Consider the following 23,693-nt stretch of genomic DNA (forward strand, 5'->3'; position numbering starts at 1 on the left):
AATGTTTATGTAAGCGACTGTCACAATTTTTCGAAATTACTTAGATAATTTTTGCTGCCCCTACGACAACAATAAACATGATTTATGTATATATTTATCACTTAATTCCTTAACCTCTAAGGAATATATGAGTTCATGAAAATCAATAAAAATGCATAAGTTGTGATACGGCAAATTTAAACCAAATTTATAAGTTTGAATTGCTCGATATTTAAATATTTATATATTTACATATGTAATCATGTATAATTCCAATATACCTTTTCGAGTAGTGTAATTTAGATCAATAAAGGATGGTTCATATTATTATATTCATTATCCTCAAAAGTATAGAAGAAAATTGTATGCTACAACACCAAAAAAATAATTTCTGCAATACAATTTTCCTTAATAACTCTAAGGGTCTAAAACTGTAAGAACAGTCCTTTATAGCTATACTATTAATTTCTGTCTTCTGCGGTTATTTCCAGCCGATTGCTTGAGAAGACAGGACAAGCCTTGATCATTTCAATTGCTCTAAATGCAAAAATAATTATCTTTATACTACTTATTTGTCGAATTCAAAAAATTTCACTGAGTTTTTAATGAACTTCCCAACAATTAATATCACAACACGAGAAACGGTGATAACAAAAAGTCAATATGTATAAGCGCAAAATGTTTCCAAGGCAGCGCATATATTACACAAAAGCGCTCAACCCTAAATTCGGCAGCCAGTCCCTACATTTGCGAATTGTGTGTAAAATAAAAATCGAGTGTATTATCAGGATTGGATATAAAAGCTATTTCCGACACTCAGTTGTCAGAGGTGTGAGTACTTTTTACTAGCAATACGTGTCTTTACGCATATAACTGTATATTGTTTCGAAAATAACAGAAATTGAAGATCACACTAGGGTTCGGTGGCAATTTCATACAAATTATTTGGACACTTATTTTAAAGTTCATCTTAAGAAAAAATACTATTCGGAAACAAAACACTCCTAAAAAGAAAATGAAGCGTCGTTATCATCTGAAATCGGAAGTTAAGTACGAGTATAGCACATCGTTTACGGCAACAATCAATCAATCTAGAACGTGAGTACTTTCATCGTTTCCTATTTTATCGTATGCACAATATGCATGAAATCAATAAACAAACAATAATCACATTAATCAATAATATTTTATTCAACCATTCAATCGATTTTATATTTTTTTTATATATACTAAATATTTGTAATAAAAATGTTTAAAGTTTCGCCGTGCTATACGACTCTTTAGTTTTTATACGATTATTCAATTATTTAGTTCATTATAATTAGGTCGGTTTATAGTAGGTGTGTGATTTGGTCATGACTAACTCTTTGCTAAAACCAGTTAGATAGCAAATGTGTGATTGATAAGATGTATTCAACACAGATATGATTATCTTTAATGCAAGAGAAACACTTGTCAAATCAGACTAAGCAATCAGAACAGCATTTTATTGCACGTCGTTGCACCCTTCAAAAGATAGGCGTAGAAAAGAAAGTGACGTCAATCCATTTTATACATATTTTTCGCATACTGTTATTCGTCTTGCTTGTTGCCTTATCAAATATGATGTAATATATTGCAAAACTCTAAAAATTAAAGGGAAAGAAAAGAATGCGATAATCTAAATAAAAATAGGGGTTTCGGGAGAGCAAAACACGTCTTACTGAGTGAAAGCTTAAAATGAACAACACTATGGCCAAATTCAACATCTTTAGTCTGGCTGCTGAGCTTGTTTAAAATTTTATTAAGGGATAGTAACTCTTGCATATTGCCTTTTGTTTTTCACGTTGTTTTCTTATATTGTAATGTATATCCCTCTCCGGATTGTAGTGCTTTTCATCTACTTTTGTCTCTAAAGTCATAAGATTCGGGACCGATTAGTACTTGTATAGTAGGTGAAAAAAAAATTTTAACATTTAGAGGCGGCCCACTCAGTTTTAAAGTAAATTTTGGAGTTAAAATTTGTATTTCGTAAAGAATGTTTGATTAGTGTTCTAGAAGCTGTGGAGAATCCTCTTTCTGGCCAATTAAAAATTAACAATTAAAAAAAATAGTTTGTGGTCATTATTGGATTTACAATAAAAAAAAAGTCTTAAACGACAACATGCTTTCCTTAAGCATTAAAATAAATTTTGAGTCAAAAACCGTCGCATTCGGTAATTTTTATATAAATGTAAGGAGTTTAAACCAAAAATAATTTTTTCTTGTCCAAAAAAAAAGTTTAACTCGAAATTTACTTTAAAACTGATTGGGCCTTTAGATGTTAAAAAAAAATTTTTTTTTGTCCAAAAATTTTCTTTTTTCAATATCCACAGATTTTACCCTCAGGCTTAGTAAAAAAAAAAATTTTGTTTTTCGCTCCACCCTATTGTATTGTATTCTAGAACTAGGGGTGATTTTAAAGTTTACTGTTAATTATATTCTAAAAAAGGTATATAGTGGTATACTGGCAACGGTACAATCTTCGAGCAAATTGCTAAGATCAAACTACTATAGCATATAGCAGTCTTGTTATACCCTTTTATGCTATAAGAAATGCACCTGTAAACAGAGTTACAGCTTCATTGCAGACAAAGTGATAATTTTTCTAGTAGTGTTCTTTTGTTGTGATGTGTTCTTTTATGTTATGTGTCGATCCAATTCTTGCTTAAGTTAGATCTAACTTCGGCGTTGTATTAGTTTTTGTATGAAACCTTTATTTTCCAATTTTTAAAATTATATATAAATATTTCACTTATTGTTTGCAAATTCAGATGTTAATAAGCAATATTGCACGTGCTCTACATACATATAAATACGTGGCAAATCTTACAAATAATATTATTGGTTCTTAGCACATACGACTTGAATGAAAATTTTTTTCAGGCTAATTTATAATTTGTAGTATTAGTTAACGACTTTTTTCATACACCATACATACGCATAATGCTATACATACTTATACATACATACATATGTATTGTATATATGTACATGCATCCATTGATAATAAAATTGTTTTTATTTGAAAATTCGTTTATTTATTGCTTTTACAATTAAGTAGTAAATAAACACTTGAATTTTTATTAATTAAAGCCGACACTATTTCCAATGAAAAGTCTTCGACAAACATAAAAATATCAATAACAACAAGAAACGTCAAATACAGAATGAATATGATGAACTTCATTATCAGAGCCAGACGCAAATATGCACATGTACATATGTACACATGTGTGTGCAGGTCCACACTGGCATGTCTCCAAAATTTAACCCCAACAACAATAAGCCACTTCAATTTAAACTGCATATACATACATACCAGAATATATATATATGCATGGGTGTACATAGACTATAGAAAAGCATGTGCATGTGTGTGAGAGAATGTGTGTTTATGTTTTCAGACTCAAAATTTTTAGTTGCGATGGTACAAAAATTCACTGATGAATATGCACAGACAAATGACTAAAAGCAAAGTGACTGCAAATGCAAACAACTCTCGGCGTCTATCCTCCACACGAGTATCTAAGTGTGTGTGTGTGCGTGTGTAAGTGTTTATGTGAATAAGCAAACCCTGGCGTCTGCAATGCGGGATTTTACTAAATATTGATGTGGGTTGAAAAATACAGGGTTATCACGCTTGGACAATGACCTCTTGGAGGATTATGAGTGGAATTCAAATTACTTTCACTCAATAAATCACTCGCTCAATTATGTTCTCATTTTACCATATAGGAAATCGTCCAGTTTCAAGTAAAACAATTAATCAATCAGAGAAAAATATTTAAAAATTTAAACATAATAGGAAAAGTCATTTATAATAAGAAATAAAATAATTCAAATTTTGATTAACATAAATTATCTATGAATTTTTTATATAGTTCTTTGCGTTTTTATCATGAAATTTTATTATATTTTTTCTCACATTAAATTCGGATAATTCGGAATGGTCATAAAATAAGTTAGCTATTTAATCTATATTTTAAATTATATAGATACATCGAAATAAATCTATGAAGTTTTGACATAGCAGACTAACATTGCAACAGTTATTGGTTTCAAAATACATGTGCATATAAAAAAGTCGGTTGAGATCAATAGTTGTTATACCCTGAACAAGGTTATGGAAAACTTTTTTATTTGAAAAGTTATCTTCATAAAATTTGGCATAGTGTACTGTTCAAGGAAACGATACAATCTCCGAACAAATCATCGGATCACTAAAGCTTATAGCTGCCATACAAATTAATCGATCAAAATCAAGATAAAGATCCTTTGTCGTTATTCAGTAACCTTAATTCAACTTGAAATCGTCAAAGAACGTGACTAAAATGAACTATCAAAACGATTAGATACAAACCGTTGGCAAGTTACGATTTCAGATTTAGTTATGCTATTAGAAATGCACTGCTGGATGGGTTTTGGTGCAGCCGAAGATATAGTTTTTTGTTCTTAGTTTTATATATAAGTCAACAAATTAATGAAATATTTTATTTTGCAGTATTTTCGACTCGTCCTAACTTGTAGAGTGGAAAAAAATATTACCAATCTCAAAAAAAGCATTATATTTAAGTATGAAATTGGTTTATAACTGAGTAAAAACCCTGTAGGACTTTATTTTCGTATTAAATATATTTTAAACCAGCGATATCTGGCAAAACAATTTGTCTTTCTAAAATATGTATATATCTATTTAAAAACAGAAATATACATATGTATTTGCCATATAAGGTATGGGTAAAATTCTATAATTTCCAAGGGTTGGAAACAACAATTACGTAAGCCAATTATAAGCGTCAGAGTTGATGGTCAAATGACTCAATACTGGGCACAGTTTTCCGTTAGGGCTCGTCGCTCTAACACAAATTTACATATGCATCTACAAACAGTGGCCTTATAAAGTGACTGCGACTATGTTAACATGCAGGAGTGTCATTGTATACTTATGCATTTACATACATACATACGTCAATATTAGCGTCAGCTGGTGAATTGTAAATTTTGATGTTATCCTTTTGAACTTACCTTTAGGTTGTGATTAGTAATGACATCATGTTACCGCGCCTGACAACAGAAATTTTCAAATATTCGCAACGAAATTAATTTATACGCTGTTATGTCATATAAAAATAAAAAATAATAATACAAATAAATATAATAATATAATTACAATAATAATAGTATAATAAAAATTTTGAACTCTTTTGAAAGTTTTAATAAAACGTTCTCTCGATAAAGCTTATGATTTGTTAAATATGAGAACTATCGTAACCTTCACATGCAACATAACCTCTATAGTCTATGTGAATCTCCAATATTTTCCATACGAAATTGTGAAAAAGCTTTTATGGCTTAAAAGTTTGTTCTTAAAGGAATAATTAATTTTTGTAAAAGCTTGCTTGAACATATTATGGTCGAAGAAAGGCAATTAACTAAACAGTTCGTATGTAAGAACTAATGTTTTTATAAAAATTAATAAAACTGTACTATATTTTAAACTCTAAACAAATAAAGGTAAATCTGCATATACATATGTATATACGTAATCATATTCCAGTTTCAAGCAGCTGGTTAACCCTTAGGCGAGAAAAATCAGTTCGTGCATTTGCTCAAACTTGACCACCAACACGTGCAGCATGCCGTTCTTCTTACACTGTTGTTATTGTTATTGTTATTACTGATTTGTTGTTAATTTTACTGCCTTTTTTGTGCGTTGCAAAGTTTTTTGCTTTCTATTCAATCTGTCGCGAGTTGTTGCAGTTGATTTTCGCCTTCCGCCGTGTTTTTGCTTTTATTTGTCAACAGCTTTGTTTGAGTGCCGCCACACCAAGTGTTCATTTTGAGTCACTTGCTCTACACATACCCACATACCATATATGTATGTATGGTATGTATGAGTGAATGTACAAATTGCATACAACCGTGCATAAATGCGCTCGTGTGCGTGTGTGCAGCACGGAGTGCCGGCATTCGTTATCGTGATACTCCACTGACGTTCTACAGCGCTCTCTGCTAGCGCTCCAATCCACTCCAACTCACTGGCCGACCCCGCACCTAACCAACACACACACACACACATTTTATATGTGAGCTGGTGCGGCTTTGTTGCTGATATGGTGAATGTTGCTGTCACTGTGTTTATCGCTGTTGTTGTTGTTATTGTTGTGTCTGATTCAGCTTGCTCGCTGCGCGGAGGTGCAGCTCTCTGTCGTAACGGCCAACCCGCCACAAAGCAATAGTTTAAGTTGCTCCAACTTCACTCGTTCGAGTCGTATTCGAGAGCAACAACCCGCTGGAATCGGACGCATTTCTGTGCTATCGTCTTGTTTTTACCGCTATTCATACTAAATTACATTTGTGTATATATTTTTCGATAAATATCGCGAAGTCGGTATAGTTGCAGACAAGAATATTACATATATATAACACACATTTATATATGTACATATAGTGATATTCTTTCTTGTTTTTGGTTCAAACAATTACCGTTCTGCGAAATTCCTAATTTAAACTAATTAGTGTGTAGTAAAATTAGGCGCTCAAGCTTTCAAGCATATACACTCGTAAATAATTGCCAAAAAGCAAGCAATCACAACAAACGTGTGACTACAACAAACAAGGTGAACAAATTTTTTAATTGTTTAAATTTCTACAAAATCACACATTTTGGAAATTTGAAAAAAAAAAGGCAAATTGTGACAAAATAAAATGAATCGTTATACTTGTATAGTGTGTGTGTGAGTGTGCCTGTGCGCATCTTATCTAAAATGTTAAAGTAAAATATCGAAAAATGTAGTACAAATCTTTTAATTAAAAATGATTAATTTTTGTGTTCTTTCAAATTAAAAACTAAAAGAGTTATTGTGTCCTAGTACATCCTGTTGTATATAGTATGTATGTATATGTATACATATGTATAGATGTGTATATATGAAGCCGGGACCAAGCCCATGTGCTTACAGTGCATGTGTGTGAACTTACAAATACATACAAATACTTATTTAAGTGCATATACTAAATATACATATACATACATATTTATATATGTAAGTATGTATGTATGCTCTCGCAGACGTCCAGTTAAAAAGTTACATACATTGTTTCTTATTTGCAAAATTTCATATCAGCAAAAGTAGATACGCGAAACAAGTTTTGCCATCGTACAGTCGTATGGTTCCTTATTTTAAAATTCTGTTTAATCGGTATACCATGCCTTTGGAAAAATTGTGTGAAAAAGTTCTTAAAGAAGAAATTTGGTTAAAAAGGATTATTGAAGAAAATATATCTTGTTAAAAATTTTGATTAATTTATAATAATTAATTGGTAAAAAATTATATTAAAAATTAATTTTTTTTAATTCTGTTCCAAATTTGTAAATTCTATATATTTATAATATTAATTTTATCTTAGTAAAAAAATTATAATATAGCTAATTCAAATCATTTGTGTGTTGAGAATGAAATCGAAAACTTAAAAAACTCATTTCAATATTGAGCTAATTTACTAATCAAGATCACAATCGGGCAGGTGATCATCACTTTTGCTGTTATAAGCCCTGAATATTTTCGATATGTCTCTGATCTATTTATTTTTATCAAGAGACTGTCTGAGGCACTCACGGTAGATATAGTTTTCTAAAAAAAACTTCCCTAAACATTCTTTGTTCTATATACTTATGCATTCGAAGCTCTTGAATAGCAAATCTAATCGCTAGTAATCTACAAAATTTTGCGAAATCCATATAAGTACATAACTCTAAATTTCACATTTTATCATCCAATTAAGATTTGGAAAATTTTGACATCGTATTTATAATAGTGAGTGTCACATTATTGTTCAAGTCTGCAATTTTGTAAACATAGAGAACTTTTTCGATGCTTCAAAATCGGAATTCACACATTATTAACTTTCTATGTTCTATGTATTTCTGAACTAGTATTTTCCAACTACCAGCTGTTGTTCCGACTAGGTTTAATTAAACGGAGTAAAATATTGGATTTACTTATATAATAGATACTTTTCGAATGACAACCAATCAACATTGAAATCAAATAAGATATCGGTTGGATCAAATCTCAAAACTTTTAGAAAGTCAAAACAAAAATCTTTTCCTAAAGTATTTACATATATAAACATTATAAAATGTTGTATGCGGTATAAAACCTTGGCACCCAATAAGCTGAGCTCATTGCACGTTTTGCTTTTCGCCAACTCTTTTCTTTGGACTTAGCTTACAGCAAAAAAAGTCCAGCATTCGTATTTTGTTATGATTTCTACAAATTCACTATTGTTATACTTAAATCTGATTTTGCTTTTATTTTTCGTTTATTTCTTTTTATGTAACTCACACTTTCCCATTTCATCTGTGTTTCAGTGTGCGCCAACGATTTCCATACGGCATTCGCACAAACAGACTTACTTGGCCACATCGAGCGAGTAAGGCAATCGAGTATCAAGAAGAAGAACAACCTCAAACGCAACCTCAGACGCGTTCAATTATTACAGAAACAACAAAGCTACCTGAAACCGATATCAACGAAAAAATGGCTGAAGTTGAAGTAGAGCAAATAGTTGAAGTCACAGATGAAGTGAGCCAGGATAAGGAAGAGGACGAAGTCGAGGACCAACCACGAAGGGTAAGTTTGGACAGCAGTGTTGCTGACTTTGAACTTAAAGAAGAGGTGGATGAAGTGGATAGTAAGGAAGAAAATGAAGAGGATGAAGAGGATGACGTGGAAGATGCGGAAGAAGAAAATTCCGAAGAAGACGAAGAAGATGCACAGGGGGAGGTAGAAGAAGAAGAAGAAGAACAGGAGGAGGTAGAAGAAGAAGAAGAAGAAGAAGAAGAACAGGAGGAGGTAGAAGAAGAAGAAGAAGAAGAAGAAGAAATAGTAGAAGAGGAACAGGAAGAAGAAGAAGAGTTAGATAATGAAGAAGTAGAAGAGGCAGAGTTGGAAGAACCGAATGACGAAGGAGATGGAGAAGAGGACCCTGCAGAAGAGCAGGAAGAGTCTGCAGTAGAAGAAGAAGACGATGTAGAGGAGGAGCAGGAAGAAGAAGAAGAGTTAGAAAATGAAGAAGAGGAAGAGGCAGAAGAAGAAGAGCAAGAAGAGTCTCTTGATGAAGACGAACAGGGGGAAGAGGAAGAAGAAGAGGTAGAGGAAGAGGAAGAGGTGGAGGAAGAGGAATCCGTTGTAGAGGAGGAGTTAGATGATGAAGAACCCCAAGCTGATGATGAATCTGCTGATGAAGAGTCTGCAGAAGAGGACGATGCTGCGGAAGAAGAAATCTCTGAAGAACCTGAAGATGAAGAACCTGAAAATGAAGAACCTGAAGATGAAGAACCTTCTGATGATGGCGAACTTGCAGATGATGTAGAAGAGGAACTGGAAGAAGAAGAATTAGAAAATGAAGAAGCAGAAGCAGAAGAGGCAGAAGAAGCAGAAGAGCAGGAAGAATCTGCTGATGAAGACGAACCGGCAGAAGAAGAAGAAGATGTAGAGGAGCAGGAAGAAGAAGAGTTAGAAAATGAAGAAGAAGAGGCAGAAGCAGAAGAGCAAGAAGAATCTGCCGATGAAGATGAACAGGCAGAAGAGGAAGAAGAAGAGGTGGAGGAAGAGGAAGAGGTGGAGGAAGAGGAAGAGGTGGAGGAAGAGGAAGAGGAACCCGTTGTAGCAGAAGAGGAAGAGTTAGATGATGAAGAACCCCAAGTTGATGAGGAATCTGCTGATGAAGAGCCTGCAGAAGAGGAGGATGCTGCGGAAGATGAAATCTCTGAAGAACCTGAAGATGAAGAACCTTCTGACGATGTAGATGAGGAACAGGAAGAAGAAGAGATCGAAAATGAGGAAATCTCTGAAGAACCTGAAGATGAAGAACCTTCTGACGATGTAGATGAGGAACAAGAAGAAGAAGAAGAGATAGAAAATGAGGAAGTAGAGGATGAAGAACAGGAAGAATCTCCTGATGAAGACGAACAGGCAGAAGAGGAAGAAGAAGAGGTGGAGGAAGAAGAAGAGGAAGAAGAAGAGGTGGAGGAAGAAGAAGAGGAAGAAGAAGAGGTGGAGGAAGAAGAAGAGGAAGAAGAAGAGGTGGAGGAAGAAGAAGAGGAAGAAGAAGAGGTGGAGGAAGAAGAAGAGGAAGAAGAAGAGGTGGAGGAAGAAGAAGAGGAAGAAGAAGAGGTGGAGGAAGAAGAAGAGGAAGAAGAAGAGGTGGAGGAAGAAGAACCAGTTGTAGAGGAAGATAAAGAACCTTCAGATGAGGGCGAACTTGTAGATGAAGTAGAAGAGGAACAGGAAGAAGAAGAAGAGTTAGATAATGAAGAAGTAGAAGAAGCAGAGTTGGAAGAACCGAATGACGAAGAAGATGGAGAAGAGGACCCTGCAGAAGAGCAGGAAGAGTCTGCAGTGGAAGAAGAAGACGATGTAGAGGAGGAGCAGGAAGAAGAAGAAGAGTTAGAAAATGAAGAAGAGGAAGAGGCAGAAGAAGATGAACAGGGGGAAGAGGAAGAAGAAGAGGTTGAGGAAGAGGAATCCGTTGTAGAGGAGGAGTTAGATGATGAAGAACCCCAAGCTGATGAAGAGCCTGCTGAAGAGGAAGATGCTGCGGAAGAAGAAATCTCTGAAGAACCTGAAGATGAAGACGATGTAGAAGAGGAACAGGAAGAAGAAGAATTAGAAAATGAAGAAGCAGAAGAGGCAGAAGCAGAAGAGCAGGAAGAATCTGCTGATGAAGACGAACCAGCAGAAGAGGAAGAAGAGGAACCTGTTGTAGAGGAAGAGCAAGATTTAGATGATGAAGAACCCCAAGTAGATGATGAAGAGCCTGAAGAAGAGGAGGAAGCTGCTGAAGAGGAAATCCCGTCAGAACCTGAAGATGAAGAACCATCTGATGAGGGCGAACTTGTAGACGATGTAGAGGAGGAACAGGAAGAAGGAGAAGAGTTAGAGAATGAAGAAGTAGAAGAGGCAGAAGTAGAAGCTTCGAATGACGAAGTAGAAAGTGAAGGTGAAGAGCAGGAAGAATCTGCTGATGAAGACGAACTAGCAGAAGAGCTTCAAGCTGTTCAAGCTTTAGATACAGTTCTAGATGAGGTAGAAGCAGAAGATAACCAAATAGAAGAAGTTAATGAAGAGACAGTTGAAGAGAATGAAGATTTAGAAGAAGTAGAAAATGAAGATGAAGAAATACCGGAAACTGCCTTGGAAATGGGTGAAGAAGATTCACCAATCGAAGAAGGTGAGGTAGAAACACTAAGTAGAACGGTCGAAGTCGAGGATGAGCCCCAAACGGTAAGTGAAAACAACAATCAAGAAAAAGAAGACGACAATGAGGAAGAGGAAGAAGAAGATAATGTTAAAAAGTTCGAGTGTCGACCACGAAGGGTAAGTCAAGTTATTAAAAAAAAGATAAAATTACATATAGTCTGCTTGCATATTCATAATAACACACATACGTTCATTATACTCGTATGTAGGTAATATGCTTATGTGATAGTGAAAAATGCAACAACATTTCGCTTATGTATGGTTTAACAAGCTTTCAATCATACGGGTATTCTTATATTATGCAAAACTTGGCATTGTGCAGACAAGTCCGATAGTACCAAGGCACTCATCTTAAGGACAATAACACTTTGACATTTACGAGTGGCTGTCTCACACTTAAAAGCCTAAAACTCATATTTTCTCAAAGCGAAAACGCAAAGGTCGCACAGAGATTTATTAATACTCATGTCTGCTGTATGGTACTATCTGCATCTAGCCACCACATACGCTCGGTTAGGGTTTTGAAATGCTTTAAACGACTTTAAGAAAATACAGCAAGGGCAAAACGTAAACGGAGAGTCTCTAACCAGCAATGATTTTTGCTTATTTCGAACTCTTTTCGTTTCAAAAAAAGATTTATTTCAATTTAAAATGCGTGGAGCAGAGGACAATCGAAATTCTTCGTACTTATTTCGGGTAATTACTTCGTTATGATTTTAAAATAATTTATGTTTGTTGAGGATAACACACATATTCGTTTAACGGGACAGCACAACTCTTGGGGTACTTCAAATTCGATCCGCTTAATTGAAGAGCGTAAATAATTGCGGCCCAAGCAGCGTGCCTGCGCTCTTAAAACACACAAGTTGATCTTATAAATCTGTATATACTCGTATATACATACGTATATATATATGGCATGTATATTTGTCAACAGACTTTGTACGTGTTCATGGGACAAATTTCATCTCTATAATGTATAGCATTGCTCCACAATTACTAATTGATTGCACTCAATGCACAAGTGCGATAGACGAATATTGACTGCATGAATCATGATTAAAAACCAAATATTTATGCATTTGTTGATAAATCACTCACTTTGCGGATATTTATACACTTGTGGAATATTGGGAATTTAGTGATAAACGCGAAGAATTTCTTTGGAAATATGAACTGTTACTGATAACTTGTTAAGAGATTTCCTAACTCAATATCTCTTATGCACCTATTGCAATTGTTTTTGCCATAATGTCTTTTATTTGATTTCGTTTTAGATATAGAGTTGAAGGTAATATAGCTCTTATCGCCATTCCACCTATCAGCTCAAGTGGGGAATGTGCACAATAAAAATTAAATTTCTTGTTTAGATAGATGTTCATGTAATAACTACGTGAATGCAGTTGTAAATAAATTCAATAACCGAGAAAAATATATTTGATCAAAAAAGGGGGCTTGTTGCCCTGCCATAAATGTAAAATGCCCACGGTATATCTGGGTAAGTGGCAACGTAGCATCTTATTAATGTCTCTCTGCATCCGTTTTAATAGATGAAACTGTTTCATTTTGTTCGAATCTGTCCAACGAACAGACTAAAAGGAACTAATTAATACCTTATTGCAGATGAAAGGGCTAAGTTGGAGACTCCAACAATTAAATCCCACAAAGAGTATTTGCTCTTTAAATACTACTATGATATGATAAAATATGGTTTTATTGGTAATAACTGATCTTTTAAGTATATACTACATCATTTTATACGATATTTTGTTTGTTTTTGTAAGTCCGGGTCAATTTTGATCAGATGGCATGTCTATATTCTTATATGATTTGTTGCCAGTTTGCATGACAATATGGACTTCCTCCTTACCTTCCGGTAATAAATTCAAGGGATAATGTATCCAAAATATACCACTTTGCTAATATTCGCTTCAAATTCGAAAATTCGACCTAATCCTATGCCGAAGTTTTGAAAATCAAAAAAAAATTTAGATTCTTTATATATTAAATGCATACATACTTCCAATTGGCTGTTAACTTATGCTCTTCGTGTATATAACAGAAATTATAATTATGTAAGAGGTGGGCGTGGCTAATTGCCCATAAAAATAGAAGTATGTCACGCGTATGCCGTGTATACTAAGATTTTATGATAACAATAAAAATAAAAGCAATTCATTCCACTCCTCACAAATTGGGGCTAAAGCGGTATATCTACTAAACAAAGAGTATATTCACTATACATAAAGACACTTATATGAATATATGAAATGTCTTTCTAAGCAAACAAGGCGCTTATCTGGGTATAATTTTTATCACTCTGATTTCAAATGATAATTTAGTTATATAATTAGTATAATCTAACTTTTTGGTTAATACAGTATATATATATATATATGGCTAGACACTGAAATATGTATGTACAATATGTACATATATACATATCTTCATATATGATATATGGTACTTATTGTACATACCCCGCATGTGAGCTAATGAAGCATATTTATAGACATTTTTTCGCGTTTATGGATATAATATAGTATGTACTATACATAAACATATACATATGCACAACTTTTAAGTGCGGTGCAAAGGGAGACGTCCGCATTCGTATTAGGGTAGAATATAAATTCATAGAAGTGTGAAAAAATAGCAATTGAGTAGAAGAAATTGCCTTATATGATAACATTTATACGTATGTATATAACATTATTAAATATTTATCTATATAAATATGCATTTTCACTCAAAGCGCCGTGGCAACAATGATGTTATCACGCCTACGAAAATTCACAAAAGCTTTCTACTTATTGACTTTCAAAAACACAAATAAAAATACAGTTTTGCAGCATGCAAATTTTACACACACACATACATACATGTACATTTAAACAAATTGTAGCCAAGAGTGGGTACCGTTAAAGTGAATTGACCAAAACCACAAAGCGTACGCAGTTAAAAAAGTATACACAAGCGTTTATGAGCGCGCAAATCTACTTATCATACAAACCTGCAGATACATAAATTCATATGTACATATACATAAAAACATACATCCACACTTATACATATGTATATATATACTTACCTGCACTTGTAGTTGCTGTTGCCGAGTGCTCAAATAATGCCATATAAATTGTCGCCAACGAAACACTATAAAACAGCTCCATCAACAACAGCAACAGAAAACAGATAAAGGTGACACCAGCCGCATTGTCTGCTACCGTCCGGCGGTGCGCCTGTCCGTTCGTCGCTCGATTGCATTGATAAACATCTGTAAGAAATGCAAAAACAGGCAAAGCACTAAAACACGCACAATACTAGTGAGCAAATTTCTTTTGCGGCCGAGCAAGCTTTAAGCGGATTTTGCAAATCAAGCGCATCACGCGCCTCGAATTGCAAATAAACACGCGTTTCGCGCAGCGCAAGCCAGCCGTCAACCGGCAAGCAGCTACCAGCTGCCAGTGGACCCAGTAACAGTCGGCACACAGCACAGTTGCGCGAATGTGTCCGAAAGGTGAAAGTATTTAACTGAAATCTTTTGATGCGTTGAAATGTGAAATGTGAATGCGGCCGCCAAGGTGATTGCTAATAGCAAGAGCAGCGGCAATTGTTGTTTGTTTTAGTTGTTGCAATATTACACACATACACACCAACACGAATCACTAACAATACATTTGTACGTACAAATATCAGTTAGTTAGGGGATCATTAATACAGTTATAAAATATTGATGGCTTTGAGTTGTACGCTACCGGCGAATATCAGAATTCGCGACAGTTTTAGAATGTACGAGTCAAAACAGAGAGCGAATGACACACTTAGTTGTGTCACTGACGTAGTAAACGCTAGAGGTTAACGGTTGTTTTTGAGAAAGCACAATTAAAAAATTTGCTAATGCTAGTTGTAGTTTAGCAATATACATATGTACACAAAGAAATATTAGCTTTAGTTTCGCCAGAGGATTTATAGATATTGTTTTTCGGCCTGCTCGTTCCACTTTAAGTGCACTTTCTTACATGATCAATTTTGTAAACTATTTTAACGTTTCAAAAATACTAATGTGTAAAATTAAGTTGACGCTCCACTTTTTTACACAGTTTTCATTTGCGTATAAATCTAAAGAACTTTTTTTTACAAAATACATTTTTGTTTATTAATTATTTATCCCTAAACGGGGTGTATTAATTTTGCCACGAAGTTTGTAACACTCAGGAGACCCCTTAAAGTATATAAGAATATAAATGCTCCGCCGTGATCTGAAATAGTGAATACATTCTTTTCTCCTTAAGCAGCTCCTCACTTTTCAGAACCGTCCTTATCGGATCACTATTGCATATAGCTGCATTCCAAATTCCTTATATAGAAAACTTTTGTATTTGACACGATATCTTCACGACATTTGGCATAGATTATTGTCCAAGATAGCGCTAGAATCACCAAACATATTGTTCTGATCGGACCACTATGCCATATATATGTGAAAATATATATGAGTATGAAAATAAATGAGACCCTCTAAGATTAAGGACTATTCATTTTAAATCGTGTTTGTAAAAAATATAATTTTATCTGCCGAATTGAAATGATAAAAGCATGTCGCATGGAATCAAAGTTCAGCTTACCTCGCGAAAACTTTGAGTTTTAATACCACTCCTACTACTACTCCATATCTCTTTAAAGACAATTTTTGTAATCAAAATCTTGACCGTGATGACCAATGATAACAGAATAGTGCTGTCTGCAGCATAAGTAAATAATATATGAAATCACCGTGAAAGAACTTTATCAATAAAGCTTATTAATTTCTGAAGCACTATTACTACTAAAGCAGTGGTTTTAACAATAACTTCGACTGTCTTGCAACCATGCTACAACCGCATGCAAAACTCTAAAATATTTCTTTAATAAAAGGGGAATTGAAGTTATTTTTAAATATTTTAAAATATCCATTAAATAGTATGCAGTTCTACACTATGGAACACATACTTGAACATACTTATGTATATAAGTATGTATACATGCACTTACCGCTTTATTTTCTCCTTTCTTCGCTTCAAATCCTACAACATATTTCTATATTTTTGTGCGAACCCATGTACATACGTACATTTTACACATATACATGTCTATGTATGTATGTAAAATATATATTCACTCTCACCTTCAGGATGAGTGAAGCGACGCATCGCATGGGTGGGTGCCACGACAGCGGTGCCGGCAGCAACGCCAACTCGCACGCAACACTCGTGCATTTCCTACGCTGATTTTAAACTTGAAATTTATTAATAACCTTGCGGCGCATACTCAAATCGCATTCAATGGATGATTCGCCGATTGTTTGGCTATATACGGGCACACACACACAGACAAACCTATATACATACATACATAAATGTATATGATATTTACTTACACAGTTAAGTGACACCGCACATTGAATGGAGAGCGCGGTACGGCGCGGGGAGCTTGCCAAGTGCATGCGAGTGCAGGCCTTACCAGCTGAGGCGGCGAACATGTACACTCGTGAGCACTCGTAATATGTGTTCTATGGCGGTCGGCGCACATTTTACCACATTTTACCACATATGGGCAAAAATGTACAAAAACGGCTAATAAGAAAAAGTGTGAGCATTAAAGTACGTTGTACGTACAAAAACAAAAACGTACATATAAGAAAATATAACAATAAATGCAGCAATCAAAATAACAACGCCATAAAAGTAATGCAAGCAAGCAGAATATAAAAAAAAACTCTACTACCAAATAAAAAAAAACGCCGTAACAAGTGAGCGAGCGATATGTGTTTATGCGCTTCATAAGAAAATAACCAAAATGAAAAGCAATAAAATGCAACTTTTTAAATATTTTCGCTGCAAACGTATTATATCCGTTACAAATAAATTCCGAAATTTATGCCTGCACTTTAGCGCATTTTGCCCCTCACGAGTTGATCGTTAAATTTATGCAGATGCATCCTCTGCTGATTAATTGCAAATTACTAAACTACTTTGCTTCACAAACTTGTAATTCACAACCAGCGATTTGCGACGAGACGGCAGTGAAAACAAAACTCCGTAAATGTTAAGTTGCATGACTTACAGTAGCCACTGTACGTATGTTTGTCTGTCTATCTGCCTATCCGCTTGGGCCGTACAGTTAAGTCCTACATTGTCCATTTCGCGTTTTGCCGCTTTGTCTGTGCACCGGCACTTAGATGAGTCCATTCGTCCGAACATACATACATACACACTTTAATACTAACCATCAATTTATTCGTTCATTCATTTTTGTTGCAAATGAAATAATTATTTGCCTTATTTTTGCATCTTATTCGCTTTCGATTTCGTTAGATGCGTTTTCCTGCACAATCTTTCTCGAGTATTACACATTTATTTGGTTTATAAAAGTAGCTGTAATTGTTGGCGAAAAATCCGTTATTGGCATAAAATTCAAACTAATTTAATTAATTAACCGTTAAACTGAAATGAAAGTGGCCGGCGGTGAGAGGCGCGCAGATATCAATGCTGACGGTGGCTTTGAAAAACAAAGTAAAACACTACAAAATGTAATATATGTACATATGTACATGCATTCATTCAAATTTTTATTACGTAAGACATTTTCTTGGTGTTGTAACTGGTTCATCTAACCTCCATTTGACGATGAAGACTGAGCGGCAACAAACTGACGAGCTTTGTTTAGCCAATGCTGCTTCGCAAATACAATATATTATCAGTATCCGAAATATAGAATAACTGCCAATTTTAAGTGGTACATTAATTACGTGAGGTATTCAAGGGGGGCGAGTGGGTCAAGCTAAATTCGAAAATTCGGAAAATGCCATACATAATTTATGGACGCTTCTTTAAAGCTTTAAATGGATTTTCTTTTGATATTTAATATCAATATCAATAATATAGTTATTATAACTGCAATATTCTTTCAAAAAAACTTGCATGTTTGCCACAAAAAATATTTTATACTAAATAAGAAAAGAAATAAAGAAATAAGAAATAAAGAAAGCGCCTTGAAATACATAAATCTGATCTGTCCTCCTCATTAGAAATATAATTCAAAGTTAGTCTCTTCTAGACAAATAAAACTTACTCAAGCCAAGTAGCAGAGTGAATTTCAACATTTCTTACCCAAATAGCTGTTTGTATGCTTTCTTAAGCATATACCATGTATGTATGTATGTACATACGTGCTTCCTTATATGGTTAAAAAGTATGCCAGAGTCGTTCGCCTGGAGACACTTTGTTTTTTAATGCACTCGTAAGCAAAATGTATATGTTCTCTGTCAAAGGCACACTCCAGTGGCACTAAGCTAATTAAACACTTCACCATTTAACATGACTTTATGGCTTAGGAGGCGAATAATGCGGGTATTAGTATATGTAAGTGTTGGTCATGAACTATGTCTGTTTTTCAGATACTTATTTAGATATTTGGTATATGGTATTGTAGCTATACACATATCTATACACAAACAAGTATATAAGTATATACGTAAGTTTACTCGAAAGCATTTAGTTTAGGGTGTGTATATATTAGTTGACACTCCCTCTGAAATGGGGATACACTCTTCAAAATATACATATAACACGTGCAGTCACTGTATGCAATTTATTTTGATTTAACGAATTGTCTAATAACATTACCATCTTATCAATTTTGACTCGAACTGATTCATTTAAACCATGAAAATGTTGTGTTTTGGTAATTCATGCAAAATATTGCTTACTAAACTGGATCTTGTAGGATTTTACGATATGCATCCAAATCTGGTATGAAAAATATTAGTTTTCTTGAACCTTAGGATATCGAAATAAAAATGCCGAGAATAAAACTTAAAATTAATTTTGAGACTCTCAACTTAGACTAAATAGAGACCCTAAAATTTGTATTGATTTATAATAATTAAGTAATTAAAAAATGTATCACAGACCCACTAATATTCCCAGATTTAAGTTAAAGTTAGTTAGTTAAATTTGTTCTCTGCATAAAATATTCGATAAGAACTGTTTGTAGAAGATACCCGATATTTTATTATCAGTAAAAAAATTATAATATCTAATTAAATTAAATTAAATTTATTTTGAAATGTTTCAAACAGGAAATCATATCTCAAATAAAGAAATTTTGCTGATAACAGTTTTTATCAAATATGCGGGAAAATGTTTATGAAAATACATGACGAATTGATTCCACATTTATTTTCACATAAAAAACTTTAACCGGTATGCGCGCAGTCAGGAGTAGTCATGGTGATCGCTTTGCAAGAATTCCTTGAATTCGACAGCTGAACTTTCGTGAACTGAAGTCAACCGACAACAGCAATGAGTCAGTTGATTAAAATACACAAATAAGCAAGACATCCCATATGGCACTCACACACTCATACACGCAGAAGAAATCGTATAAATAAAATTGTATTTAAATATTTTGTATGCTTGTATGAAAACATGCGTTTGCTCATGAATCACATTTTAAGTGCGCATAACTCACACAAATGCATAAGTGAGCAGAAAAAGGCTAAATTACAAGCAAGGAAGTGCACAAGCAATAAAATGAGAATAAAAAACGCCAAGATTTACATATGTATGCAGCGATATCGGCGCATTGCAAATTATATATGTACATGCATACAAATATACAAAGTACAAATAAGAAGTAATGAAATTATTCTGCAAAACAAATGCAACAATATCACTAAACTGCCAGTTTGAAAAGGAAATGCATGGCATACATATACATTGGTACATAGCACATAGTTACATACAAACATATGTAAGTTTGAAGAGAACACATTTTTTTATTGCTTTGAGGTCATTTCCTCCGATAAAAATTAATTGAGTATCGAGAAAAAGTATCTTTTCCATTTATTGACGTAGAAAAGCAAATCAAATTTGACTCGGATTGACACAAAAAACATTTCCAAGTATTTTCATACAAATCGTTATTAACGCCTTCAAAATAGGCTGCTAAATCAATACAATCATTACCATACACTTGTTTCAAGCCTCGTCAGAGATGGCCTTCAGTGCCATCAGCGAATTTTGGTTTATTCGGTTTCGACTCATTTTTGGAGCCCCAATCGCTAGATTGTTAGACAGTTTTGTGATCTTATACATAAACCTACTTTTCGTCACCAACAATGATGCGTTTGATGAATGTACGGTCCTCAATTACGTTGCATCTCTTTTGCGATTCAAACAAACTCGTTGTAAATATAAATAAATTACACACTAATTGACATATGGAGACCAAGCTTCACACAAATATAGAAACAAAATTTCAAATCTAGGAAACATCTTTTTATCGATTCGACGAGATAATAGTTACATCTCTTAAATTTTTACGAGGGTATTAATTAATGTGCATTACATTTCATTTTTGGGGTACAAATAGTAGAGATTTAATAATACAATACATAACAAGTGGTGAAGTGAAATTAGTACTTTATAACTAAAATTTTTTGTAATCATTATCTTTCAAAACCCACTGTACCCAACTGTTTAGAATTTTCCACAATCTTCTCTTGTCATGGTTATATAGTATACTAAGGACTTATAGGTACTTGGAAATTTTCAACCCTTAAAATTAGACGATAATTTTCAACCTCGTCTATCGATACATCATTTACATATAAGTACATATTTCATTTAGAAAAAGTTCCGTGTCTCACATGTAGTCTAGAGCACACAGACAGCAATCTCAGTCATAAATTTTCATTTCTTACGTCCTACATTTTCAACAACCGTTAAAGACTTTATAGTATGGTATATTTCAACAAAAATTGGAAACTAGAGGCAATTCATCTTATGTGGTAGGTATGTTTTAATGTCTTCTTTAAAAGCTCAATTGAGAAAACGAAACTGGGTAAGTATTTGATGTAATCTACCATGAACTAACATTTACTTATTGGGAGTAAATAAAGCAATAAAGTCTTAATAAAAATTACAACTTATATTAACCCCACTAAATTATAAACTAGAGCATTCGATCGTAAAACAAAAAAAAATGGTAAGAAATAGAACATATATATATACATATTATAAATAGGCTCGCAAACACGATCAAAGCAATGAAATATACAGTTATTAACGACGTTAATGAAAACAACTGCAATATTTTTGAACATTGTGGGAAAACCTTTTAATTGAAGCGCTTACAGTTTTTAGATTATTTTATAAAGTTTTTTGTTGAAGACAGGAATTTATATTAATTATTTATTTCATTGTAATTAAGTTTGATTTTTAATTATTTTAATTTAAAATATCATTTAATGCCAACAAGCGAGTCGAAAGTATTATATTTTTGATGTGCTTTAACTAAAGTTTTTTAATTTAATGTCGCCAAAAGCGCTGTAAATACGCCAACCCTGCTTATATATGCTGCGAAAAACTTGGAACTTGAACTTAGGCTTGTTTTGCCAAATAGTAATGATGCCTTATTATTACTTCTAGATGCTCTTCCCGACGGGGCTAGACAAAGACTCCATTCGTGAGGCTTACGAAGATGTGCGCTCTGACCAAACAGATACCGATTGGTAAGCGCACGTTATTTAAATTAAATTTTTCGAATCAAAAGAGGCAAATCACTCATTTCGCTTAACATCTGTCCGTTTTTAGGGCTGTTTTCAAGTTCCAAAGCTGCACCATAACTTGCACAGCACGCGGTCAAGGCTTCGAAGAATTCCGCGAGCAGTTCGGCGAAAACGACCGCGCATTCGGTTACATCCGCATACAAATGGGCGATGAGATGTCCAAGCGGCAAAAGTTTGTCTTCCTGACGTGGATCGGCCAATATGTCGGCGTATTACCGCGTGCCAAAATGTCTACGGACAAGGCGCTCATACGTGAGGTGCTGAGTGTAAGTATTTGATGGCTCGAACATAAAACTTAACAATGCGCACAATGCCTGTTTCCTTTATTACCAATTATTATTATTATTTTTCACAACACATCGATGACTAACCGAACAGTTGTTGTGTGCATGTATTGTATGTACACGTATTATATAATTTATTTGTTTTATTCAAAACAGAATTTCGCCGTGGAATTATATGCGGGCGTTGACGACGAACTGGACATTGAACTTTTCCGTGGTGCCTTGGAACGCGCGGGTGGCGCCAACTACGGCACTGGTGAGCCAAATTGGTGAAACGCAAGAGCATTGGGGGCGCAATAAAATTGTATATTGTACTTGAAATTGGCATAAACAAAAAGGTTAAACGCAAAAAAACGAAAAAAACAAAAAAAAAAAATAATAAAGACGGCAAACACTTTCGAACACAAAATTAAAAGCAACAACAAATACTTAAATAATAAACGTACAATACAGATTTCATTGTCCAGAACCAAGCGCGAAGCGTGAAAATGAAGAAAGTTAAGAAGAAATTGGCGGTTGAGGAATGTGTGGATCGGAGGAGTTTAGTGCCTACTATATGTTTAATTATAAATTTAAATTCTTTTTAGGTGTTTAAAATGAGACGTGACAACGCATCAATGAGTCCCTGATTAGTCATTAAGTTTATTGCTTACAACTTATATATACATACATACATTAATATGCATATTTAAGACATTTGGAAAGACGTTTATGTATTGTCCAACGCATTCTTATGTATTTTGTGAAATTATTACATACATACACATGTATACTTACTATAAAACAAATACAAATACATAGCAATTTTGTAAAGTCCAATGAACAGTTTTAACCAAAATCCATATTGAAAAAATCATAAATACATGCGTATATGATTATATTTGTAAAAAAAATGCAAATAAAAATTACAAAAAAATATAATTAAAAAACAATGAAATTTTATTTATTCAAAATAAATACAAGAATTTGCCTCAGATAGGCGTACGCCGCCAAGTGAGTGGGCTTGTGAGTACAATTTGTTCATCTCAATTGTTCATAACAAGAACAACTTTTTTGAGTTACCTTGCTCATCCGAGCTTGCTATTCTCTCCTCGCACAGGAGTGTAAACTGTCTAACCTCTATATTATCTTAATATATATAGGCAAGGATTCACTGATAATTTGACTTGATCCAAAAATCCCCGTTCCAGTGAAAAAACTATAGCTGTCTACGGAATGCCACTGCTAAAGAATATTCAAATACCTATCAATGCACAGGTTGTAAAGAAGACCTTAGAACTCCACAACAACACCTTAAATCTTATAACAACAGAATACAGTCGTACCACAAAATTACTTAGGAGCAGTGTGGATTATAGACAGATGAAAAAACTGTTTACTTTCCCCCTTCATAGGAGAATTTTATATAGAATAAAAATGTATAAACAGAACTTTATCTTGATTTTGACCGTTCAGCTTATATGGCAACTATATGCTATAGTGGACCAATACGGGCAGTTCCGACAAAGGAGATAAATATCTCAAAAC

General features: G+C 33.9%; 2 protein-coding genes across 3 annotated transcripts; both read left to right on the forward strand.

The window, feature by feature from the left end:
• The first annotated feature begins 642 nt into the window (after window positions 1-642).
• LOC106615809 (coactosin-like protein) lies at window positions 643-22,985 on the forward strand. Of its 2 annotated transcripts, XM_036365534.2 has the most exons (7): window positions 643-810; window positions 878-1,077; window positions 8,375-8,636; window positions 21,743-21,825; window positions 21,908-22,148; window positions 22,323-22,422; window positions 22,754-22,985. In XM_036365534.2, exons 1-7 carry the CDS (start codon window positions 643-645, stop codon window positions 22,759-22,761), a joined length of 1,062 nt encoding a protein of 353 aa, XP_036221427.1. In that variant the 3' UTR covers window positions 22,762-22,985. The 2 variants fall into 2 exon arrangements, with proteins under 2 accessions (XP_036221427.1, XP_014087636.1); XM_014232161.3 differs by lacking the exons at window positions 643-810; window positions 878-1,077 and adding an exon at window positions 6,259-6,620.
• Window positions 8,643-16,537, forward strand: LOC138857308 (trichohyalin-like; the record flags this gene model as incomplete). The annotated part of the gene is given in 6 exon segments (XM_070109654.1): window positions 8,643-10,652; window positions 10,654-10,711; window positions 10,747-11,384; window positions 14,435-14,546; window positions 14,694-14,787; window positions 16,441-16,537. Coding segments are annotated over 6 exon segments (3,009 nt in total), but the record flags the coding sequence as incomplete, so codon positions are not given.
• Window positions 22,986-23,693: the final 708 nt, after the last annotated feature.

The sequence above is a fragment of the Bactrocera oleae genome, chromosome 5, assembly GCF_042242935.1.
Source record: "Bactrocera oleae isolate idBacOlea1 chromosome 5, idBacOlea1, whole genome shotgun sequence".
NCBI lineage: Eukaryota > Metazoa > Arthropoda > Insecta > Diptera > Tephritidae > Bactrocera > Bactrocera oleae.

Bases quoted from the DNA above. Each gene is read 5' to 3' on its own strand.
- LOC106615809 (XM_036365534.2), top strand. From the start codon at position 643: ATGTATAAGCGCAAAATGTTTCCAAGGCAGCGCATATATTACACAAAA. The intron at 8,637-21,742 runs GTAAGTTTGGAC...TATTACTTCTAG, and splicing joins TCGAGGACCAACCACGAAGG to ATGCTCTTCCCGACGGGGCT. The intron at 22,149-22,322 runs GTAAGTATTTGA...TATTCAAAACAG, and splicing joins TCATACGTGAGGTGCTGAGT to AATTTCGCCGTGGAATTATA.